The sequence below is a fragment of the Petaurus breviceps genome, unplaced genomic scaffold (assembly GCF_028583685.1).
Source record: "Petaurus breviceps papuanus isolate PSGF00001 unplaced genomic scaffold, PetGlider_PUasm1.0 79, whole genome shotgun sequence".
NCBI lineage: Eukaryota > Metazoa > Chordata > Mammalia > Diprotodontia > Petauridae > Petaurus > Petaurus breviceps.
Window position 1 is genome coordinate 7,056,069 of NW_027186523.1, and position 10,396 is coordinate 7,066,464.

Genomic DNA, 10,396 nt, shown 5'->3' on the forward strand with positions numbered 1-10,396 from the left:
ACCATGGAAAATGCTAAAGGACTTCTTCTTTCGATTTGGTGTCTTACCTTTACTAGAAGATCCTTGGCATCCTTCTGAAGCCAGTTTGGGTATAGGGGGTTGTCCATTCGAATAGAATGGAAGAGCTCTTCTTCATCTTGGCCATGGAAAGGTGACTGGCCAATTAACATTTCATAGAGGAGGACACCGAAGGACCACCAGTCCACAGAAGTGTTGTATTTCTGACCCAGCAAGATCTGTGTGACCACAAGGAACAGAGTCATATTATAGAATCATTGAATTTTAGAGTGGAAAAGTAAATGAGTGATTATCTAGTCCAGTCTCCCACCCAACATAAGGGCTCTTTCTGTAAAATACTGAAGGATACAGACTCTTTTTGAACATTCTAGTGTTGGGGAGCTCACTACCTACTCAGGCAGCTCATTTTACTTTTGGATAGCTCTTGCTCTATTAAGATAAAATCTGGTTCCAAGTCACATTTTGTATTCTGGAATCACACAGAACAAGTCTGGTAATTACTCTTTCACATGACTGGCTTTCAACAAATTGAAGAAAACTTAGCATTATGTTCTCTATGTTCAATTATTCCTTAGATGACATGCTTTCTAGGTCTCTCACTATCCTCATTTTCCTTCACTAGACATCTAATCTAGCTGGTCAATATTTACCTAAATCATGGTACCCAGAAAAGAGCACAGCCTTCCAAACGTGGTCCATTGACTGACCACTTCCCTTGTTCTACACATTTCAGTTAATAGGGGTAGCGTGAAGGAATGGAAAGAGTATTTGACTTGGAAATCAGAAGATGTAGATTCGATCTCTACTTTTCACTTACATTTCCTATATGACTCTCAAGGTCTCTCTGGCAGAGTATCACTCAGCTTGGTGTGCCCTCATAAGAGAAGAGCTGTGCTCTATGAGCAAGGCAGAACTGAAATAGCTCAAGAGAAATGTGAGATGTGCAAATTGAGATAATTCACCCCAAATGTTCACACGGATTATTTGTGCCTGATCTGTGGTAGAGCATTCTGAGCTCTTACTGATCTGATCGGCCACAGGCAGACACACTGTAACCTGACTCTAACACAGTGATGTCATTTTAGTCCTCTTGAGAACAAAGGACAATAACTAACCAACCTCCATGACTACTACAAATCATTTGACCCACCCGAGTCCTGGTTTCTTTATAAAATAGGGTTGATACTAATCATCTTGGAGTTCTTACCATAGGGATGGTCTTTATAAACTGAAAAGCACTATATAAATGTGAGCTATTATTGCTAACGATAATAAGAATTCAGTCTAGGGGCGGCTGGGTGGCTCAGTGAATAGAGCATCAGCCCTGGAGTCAAGAGAACCTGAGTTCAAATTTGGCTTCAATAACTTAACACTAGCTATGTGACCTTGGGCAAATCACTTAACCCCAACTGCCCTGCCTTCTCCCCTCCAAAAAAGGAAAACAAAAAGAATTCAGTCTAAACTATTCAGGCTAATGATAGTAAATCAGTATAATCAATATAGTAATTCAGTCTAAATATAGTAATTACTAATTGTAATAAGAATTCAGTCTAAAAATTAGCTTTTTGAGTGGCTGAGTTATTTTTTTGACTCATACTGAACTTAATCCAGGAGGCAGGTAGGAAGGACAGTTGGTACTTGACCCAGAGTCAGGAAGACCTGAATTAAAATTGCACCTTAGACATGTACTAGCAGTGTGACCTTGAGCAAGTCATTTAATTTCTACCATCCTGCCTGAGTTTTCTCATTTCTACGATAGGGATAATGATATTACCTACCTCCAAGGGTGGTTGTAAAGATAAAATAATATGTGTGAAGTGCTTGTCAAACCTTAAGTACTTCATGAATGCTAGCTACATCAATAAGAAGGTAGGGGCAAAATGTCTAGGTAGTCCTTTGTTGCTGCTGATGAATTGTTTCAGTCATGTCCAACTCTTCATGACCCCATTTGAGGTTTTCTCGGCACTCACTGGAGTTGTTTGCCATTTCCTTCTACAATTTATTTTACACATGAAGAAACTGGGGCAAACAGGCTTAAATGACTTGCCTAGGGTCACAGAGCTAGTAAGTATCTGAAGTTAGATTTGAACTCAGGTCCGTCTGACTCCAGGTCCTGGTGCTCTATCCATCACACCATCAGTATATGTTGTATACTATTTCCTTTCAGTGACACTACCACAAACTCTCAGAAACTGAAATTATGGGGCATATAAATAACCCTAGCGAGATGCTTTTCAACTGACCTTGAAGATAACAATTAAATAAGTAGATAACCTCAGTTTTCCTGCCTTTATTAAAGATAACATCCCAGGATACCACAATATATGATTGATCTCAAAACAGGTAGTGTGGAGTGGAAAGAATGGAGGATTTGTTATCGGTGGTTCAATTCAATTTGGTATAATGAAAATGTATTAAGTGTTGACTATGTTCGGCACTAAGTGTCCAACAACAGAATTTAGGATCAGAAGATGATGTCAGTTCAAGTTTTTCTCTCTCTGGTTGTTTTCTGCATAAATTTGTGCAAGTCACTTGATCTAAGGGTATTTCAGTTCTTCCTCTGTAAAATGATATTGCTGGCTTAGATGGCCTTCTGATCCTAAGATCTTGACCCTATCATCACCCGGCATGACCTTGGGCAAATTAGTTAATCTTTCTGAGTTTGTGTCCACATATTGTAAAATCAGAATAATGCTTGAACTACCTGCCTCACAATGTTGCTGTGAAGATTAAATGCAATAATGTATGTATAAGGCTTTTCTTTTTTTGTAACCATAAGGACTTATAGAACTACACAAATGAAAGTTTATTGTTATTGTCATCACTTTATTAGAAGGATGGTATGGTATATCATTAAGGACCCTAAACTTAGTATAGGGAGACCTAGATTTGAATCTAAATTCTGATGCTAACTGTATGGTTACAAATAAGTTTCTGAATTTCTCTGAACCTTAGTTTCTCTGTAAGTAAATTCAGAAAGTAATGAAGTAAAGGGCAATAAAAAGGGTTTTTTTTTTAATGCTATGTTAGGTTAAATTCTGGGATTGTTTTTGTTTTTTTAAAAAATATTTTATTTTTGTTACATTTGAGTCCCAAGCTGTTTCTCTCCCTCCCTCTCAACCCTGCACTAAAGATGGCCAACATTTGACAAAGATATGTTTGTGAAACTACTCAATATATAGTTCCTTATATCTGTTTTGTTCCCTGAAGTGAATAGCATCTTCCTGCATAGGTCCTTTGTAGTTGATTTGAATATTCATATAACTCAGAAGAGCTTAGTCATTCACAATTACTCTTTGAATAAAACTGCTATTAGCATATGCAATGTCCTCTTGGTTCTGATCATTTTCACTCTTCATTATTTCATGTAAGCCCTTCCATGTTTTCCTAAAATCAACCTGCTCTTCATTTCTTATAGCACAGTAGTATTCTATTATTACATTCCAACTCATCCAGCCATTTCCCAGTTGATGGGCATCTCTTCAATGTCCAGTTGTTTGCCACCACAAAGAGAGCTGCTACAAACACTTTAGAACATGTGGGTTCTTTTCCTTTTTTCTGATCACCATGGCAAACTAGATCCCATTAATCTAACATAGATTAAACAGTGGATGAAACCATTTCTCAGAGTAAAGGCAAAACTAAACAAGTTTCTAAGGAGAGTGATCTTTGAACTGGGAAAGATAAAAAATGATAAACAGAGAGTTAAAATGTAATATAAATGAAGAGATAGAAAGAGAATACCTAGCTGCTCTCAATGAACTTGTCAAGTTAACAAAGCCTGGACAAATTGTATTCATGGATCTAAAAAACCTGGTGGATATGACTGCTGAGTGACATTTTTGATCTTTCAAAGATTATAGAGAAAAATTCTCATATAGGTTGGCTTTCTGGGAGGGGTAGAGGGAGACACATATAGAGAAATTCAGGCCTCATAAGGACAAGCATCAAGAAATTTTATTTTAAAATAAAAATACTTCTTTAGTAAAAAAGAAAAATTATAGAAAGGAAGAGAGATGTGAAAAAATTAGTGATGGGCAGGTAGGTGGTACAGTGAATAGTGGCAGCCCTTACATCAGGAAGACTCATCTTCCTGAGTTCAAATCGGGCCTCAGATATTTGCTAGCTGTGTGACCCTGGGCAAGTCACTTAACCCTGTTTGCCTCAGTTCCTCATCACTTTAATGAGCTGAAGAAGGAAATGGTAAACCACTCTAGTATCTTTGCCAAGAAAATTCCAAATGGGGTCATGAAGAGTCGAACATGACTGAAATGGCTGAACAACATCAACAAATTATCATTAAAAGAAAATAGGAATCACCAAGCTATAGGCCAGTGAGCTTGATGTCAATTCCTGGCAAAATTCGGGGCTATTTTTATAAAAGGAAGCAGTGATTATTAAAAGCTAGTATGGGTTCATTAAGAATAGGTCATTTTAGAATCATTTCTTTTTTCTTTAAATTTTAGACAGTGTTATTGGATCATGAGAATGCTGTAGATATAGTTTACTGATATTTCAGCAGAGCATTTACAAAATCTCTCATTGTAGGCTTGTGGACAAGACATAAAGGAATGGGCTAGGTAACAGTGCAGCTGGGTGAATCCAGAACTGGTTGAATGACTGGGCCCAAAGAATAGCCAGTGATTAACGGCATGATGTCATCTTGGAAAGAGGCCTCTAAAGGAGCACCCCAAGGTCCTGTCTTTGGCTCTTTGCTATTTAATGATTTTATCAATGATTATTTTGAAGTTTGCAGTTGATGTGAAAGAGATATAGCTAATACATTGGATGACAAATCTGAAAAAGAATCCAGAAAGTTAGAATAATGGGCTACATTGAATAAAATGAAATTCATTACTAATAAATTTAAAATCTCACCTCTGAATTCAAGCAATTAATTGTATAAGTACAGGATGGGAGAGGCATGGAGAAATAACTTTATGTATGAAATAAAAAATTTCATGTATAAGAAAAAGATCTGGGAGACTTAGTAGATTGGTAGTTCAATATGACTCAATACTGCAACAGGCAAAAAAAGAAAACAATGTGATTTTAAATTGTATTTAAAAAAGAGACACAGAAAAGGAGGTGTTAGTCCTGATTCCTGATTAAAGTATATTTGGAACATTATAGATTACTTAATCATTTATTAAGCACTTATGTGCCAGGTGCTATGTTGGATGCTGGGAACACAAAGTCAAAAATAAATTATGCCTGCCTTCAAGGAGCTTACATTTTAAAGGGGGATTCAACATGTACACCTACACACACATATATATGCATGTATATATGTATACACACATACATATGTACACATATTTTTACATATGCAAATATGTACACATATATACATACACACATATATATTTATATATACATTCATAGAAAGCAGATATAAGGTAAACTTCTCCAGGGAAGACACTAGAAGGGATGGGTGGGTGGAAAGGTCACCTGTAGATGGTGGTACTCAAGCTGAATCTTCACAATCAAAGGTGGACTGCATCCCATCCAGCCAGAGGCCTACTAATCTACCGAGCCTCCCAGATCCTTTTTTCATGCATGATATTAGTTATACATAAATTTATTTATCCAGTGCCAAGGCACAGAGATTGGGGATGGAGGATGTGCTGAACAGTAAGAAGGCCAGTTTGACTAGACTACAGAGCATATAAAGGGGAGAAATGAGATGGCTGAGAAGGCTGAATGGAGCCAAAGAGAGAGTTGATCTTGAAGGTAACAGGGAGTAACTGGAGTTTACTGAGCAGAGGAAGTGATGTAGGCAGACCCGTGCTTTGGGTTGTGTAGAGGATGGAATGGATTAAGAGACCACACTGGAAGAGATTCAGGAGTTCAAATGAGAGGTGATGAAAGCCTGGTTCGGTGATGGCCTATGTGAACGGAGAGGAGGGAACATGGAAGACAGATGTCATGGAGGTAGAAACAAGATTCAACAACCACGGGATACATGATGTGAGAGTGAATAGTGGAGGATGATGATGATGAGGTTACAAACCTGGGAAACTGGAAGGATGGTAGTCTTTGGCTACCACCAGAAGTAGCTCATTTCTCTGTGCTTTAGGAAGGACATTGACAAGCTGGACTGTGCTCATGGCAGAGCGGGGAGGGGATCACAGCAAGGCTGGTGAGGGGAATAGAAATCATGTGATAAAGGACCTGATGAATAGAATTGGGGCAGTTTAGCCTAGAAAAGAAGGGTATGAATGAAGTGGGGTGTAGGGCTGAAAAGGACCTTAAGGGCCATCTAATCCAATTCACTTTACAAATTAACTAACTCACTCGAGGTCAAGTTCAAGCAGGGAGTGGTAAGTAGCAGAACTAAGATGTGAACTCATGCCCTTTGATTCTGAAGCCAGTATCAAGCTGCTTCCTAATAGCTGTTGTTACCGATCCAAAGAGATAGTATAAAAAAGAGAGATTAGGCTTGTTTTGTCCTAACCCCAGAAAACAGGGCAGTCAGCAAAGTTGTCAGAGGAGGCGGTTTTCCTTTTGTATCAGGAAAAACTTCTTAACCTATCAGAGAACTTGGAGCAGAGCATCTCGTGCATAAGGGACCCCTCCACCCTGGAGGTCTCCAAGGACAGGCTCATTTTCCACTTGGAGAGGATGTCATAGGGAGAATAATTTTTCTGTTCTAAATTGGACTACCTAGGCTTTAAAATAATTTCCAACCCTGAGATTCTGTGACTGTGACAAGAAACCATAAAGTATGGTACCCCCTTTTTTTTTTTGGTTAAAAGACTTAAAAAATTTTGATTAAAGAATAATTATATATAAACTTTGGGCAAAATAATAAAATGACATTTTATTTGCTGTGCTCTCTTCTAATTGCTTTTCAAAAGCTGTTATTGATTTATTATTCATTTTGAACTTAAATACATAAAGATCAGAAACAGAACATTTTCAGCTACAATAGCACAACATAAAAAGATTCATTATAAATTTTATATTTCACACTGCTTTTTTGGAAAAACTATGTAAGTACTACACCATTTTCAAAGCTATTCTTTCTATGCTTTCTTCTAATTTTTCTTTGATTCTTTGCTGTGCACTTTTATATTTTTTCCTCTCCTTCCCCACCCCATTCTAGAGATGGCTACCATTCAATACAAATATATGTGTACATATATGTGTGTGTAGAACCATACTATACATCTATTTATCAGTTCTCTTCTCTGGGGCAGATTGCATCTTCCTTCATAGGTTCTTTAGTTGATTTGAGTATTTCTAATATTCAAAATGAGTTAGTCACTCAAAGTTGTTCTTAAAACAATACTGCTGTTACTGTATACAGTATTCTCTTGGTTCTGCTCATTTTATTCATTATTTCATGTAAGACTTTTCACTTTTCCCTAAAATCAATGAGCCTATCATTTCTCGTAGCACAGTTCCATCATGATCCTGTACCACAATTTGTTTAGTCATTCCCCAAATCCTAAGATGTGGTATTTTTGTTGCCATTATCAAAGAAACCAAATGCTGTACAAGTTTTCTTGAGAGATTTGGAGAGTTTTGAACTTGAGAGTTTTCTAGTTAAGCAGGGTTAATGAAAATCTTTCCCTGGCTTTGAGGAGAACTGAGAGGGTTCATGTGTCATATCTTGAATATCTCAGAAATAGGGTTATTTTTCTTCCAAGAGCCTGTCACATGGTTTGAGTAGTCCTTTGATGGCTCTCTGTGTTTACCAGATAGCTAGCTCCCTGGACCCTTTGCTCACTGGGCTGGCATCACTTTTATTTGACTAGAGCTGGCTTTCAGATTTTTAAAATTCTCTCTTGATTTTACAACCCGGCTATAATCCCTTCCCTTAACCACCTCACACATCAATCAAGTTAATTTGTAATCCTGAATATTCAAACTCAAAATAGCCCTGAGGGTTTGGTCTTTGACAATTCAATCTAATAAATATTAATCAGGCATCTACTCTGTGCAAGGTACCATTACATATACAAAGATGAACACAAGTTTCACTGCCTTCAAGAAGATATTAAAAGTGTTTATATTAATTAGTATAATCCAGGGCAGAATAAGACAAATGCATTAGAGAAATATAACAACCTCCCTGTCAATGACAGTGACTTCCTGGAAAGACTCACTGAATCATGGATCTGTAAGGTACTTCAAAGATAGAACCCTCTCATTTGTCAGATGAGAAAACTAAGGCCCAGAACTGATGTCTCTTGCCCAAGGTAACACTTGGGATAGTGAAAGTGACAGAGCCCAGATCTGAAACCAGGTCCTGTGGCTCCAAAGTCACCAGTGTTCCATTTACTACCACAGGCAGAAACTATTAAATTCTCTTAATAATGGTTTTTTTTTCCAAATAGACCATGATTGTCATTATCCTCATGATTTTAATCCCTATTCTTCACTAAGGCCAATCCTATTTGTCATCTCATTTTCTCCTGCCTCCTCCAAGACCTTATTCTAGCTTTCTTTCTTTTTCTTCCTTTCTTCCTCCCTTTTCTCTCTTTCTTTTTTCTTCCTTCTTCTTCCTCTTCTTCTCCCTGTCCTGTTCTCCCTTTCCCCCTTTCTCCCTCCTCCCCCTACTGACCTACTGATTCTTTTCCAACTGCCTATGAAAATCCTTTTTAAAAAAGCATTTCTTTCAATCTTATATAGCAACAATACCTAATATTTGATATAGCACAGTTGTTTTTCTGTCATAAATGACTCTCTGTGACTCCTTTTGGGGTTTTCTTGGCAAAGATACTGGAGGGGCCTGGTGTTTCCTTCTCTAGTCCATTTTATAGATGAAGAACTGAGGCAAACAGGGTTAAGTGACTTGCCCAGGGTCACACAGCTAGTATGTGCCTCAGACCAGATTTGAACTCATGAAGATGACTCTTCCTGATTCCAAGCCTGGTGCTCTATCTGCTATAATACCTAGCTGCCCTTTTCCGATCCCCTAAGAATACTAATTAAAATCTCTTCAGGAATTCCCTTTATGTTTCTTTGTAAGTTAATGGCTATATTCAATTCTCTCCAGAAATAAGTTCTCTTAGTCCTTTTTCTTTATCTTCTCTTCAGCTATCACAGTTAACTATTTCTTGAAAAGTACAGTTAAATTCTAATCTCACAGATTCCCATAGATTGTGAATTAAATTGTAACTGTACAGTATTTCTCTGTCTCTCAAAGACATAGCAGTTGGATCTATAGTCTCTTTGGGAAAGCCTCCTGAAACTGATGTTACATTTAGATATCTAGGCACTTGAAAACATTAAAAAATCCCAACACTTTTCTGCTAAAAAATATTCTGGGTTGTTTTTTTTTTTTTTGATACCTGTTGAATAAAATTCAAATGCTGCTGCCTTACATTCAAGGTCTTCTTCAGTCCAGTCCCTTTAAGCCATATTCTTCTTCATACTGTATATGACATACCAGACCATTTTCTGTAGCCAGAAAATGCCTGCACTTCCTAACCTATGTGCCTTTGCTCATGATGTTTCTTATGCCTGGAATGTCATCTTTGTCTCTGAATTACTATTCATATTTTAAAGTCCAACTCAAATAGCACTTGTCTATGAAGGCTTCTTCTCCACTATCAACAAACACCCCCTTCTATCCCTGACTTTATAAAATATTTTGTTTTGCAAAAGTGCATTGTGTTATCATACTTAACATTATTATGTACTATAGTTATGTTTATCCTAGGTGGACAGTAAGGTTAAACTCTTGAGCAGTCATGACAAACAAAACCAAGGACCATACATAAAGATTTCTGTGGGCTGCATTCTGACTTATAAAACCACCTATTAACATTATCTATGCTATACTGTAGTTTTATTTATTTTGTTAAATATTTTCCAATTACGTTTCAATCTGGTCTTGGCATTCAAGAGAGTTGTGGGCCATGAACTTGACATCTTTGCTCTTGTGCATTTAAAGAATATAATGCAGGAGACTTTGCATGTTTTATGTTCAATGCGATCAGCAAAATATCATCAGTAAAACAAGAACACACCTATATTGAACAAATATTGTGGACAGAAAAGGAACTGAACCCAACATTAATTGTGAGGAAGAGAGCTGACAGTAATGTGGTCTAACACTGGGCCTGGAGTCAGGAAGACCTGAGTTCAAATCCATCTTCAGATACTTACTAGTTGGTTTGACCTTAGGCAAGTCACTTAACTTCTGCCTGCCTCAGTTTCTTCATGTCTAAGATGGAGCTACCTCACAGGGTTGCTATAAGGATCAAACAAGATAATATTTGTAAAGCACTTGGCACAGTGTCTGGTACATAGTGACTAATAAGTCTTTTCCTTCCTTCTTTCCTTCCTTCCTTCCTTCCTTCCTTCCTTCCTTCCTTCCTTCCTTCCTTCCTTCCTTCCTTCCTTCCTTCCTTCCTTCCTTCCT

The 10,396-nt window shown here is 37.5% G+C and overlaps 1 protein-coding gene across 1 annotated transcript in view; it reads right to left on the bottom strand.

Moving 5' to 3' along the window:
* LOC138175813 (protein kinase C theta type) overlaps window positions 1-10,396 on the bottom strand; it is a 198,860-nt gene that overhangs the window by 21,510 nt on the left and 166,954 nt on the right. The window contains exon 16 of the mRNA XM_069106315.1: window positions 48-236. Coding sequence (XP_068962416.1) covers window positions 48-236 — 189 coding nt within the window. The remainder of the gene's footprint in view (window positions 1-47; window positions 237-10,396) is intronic.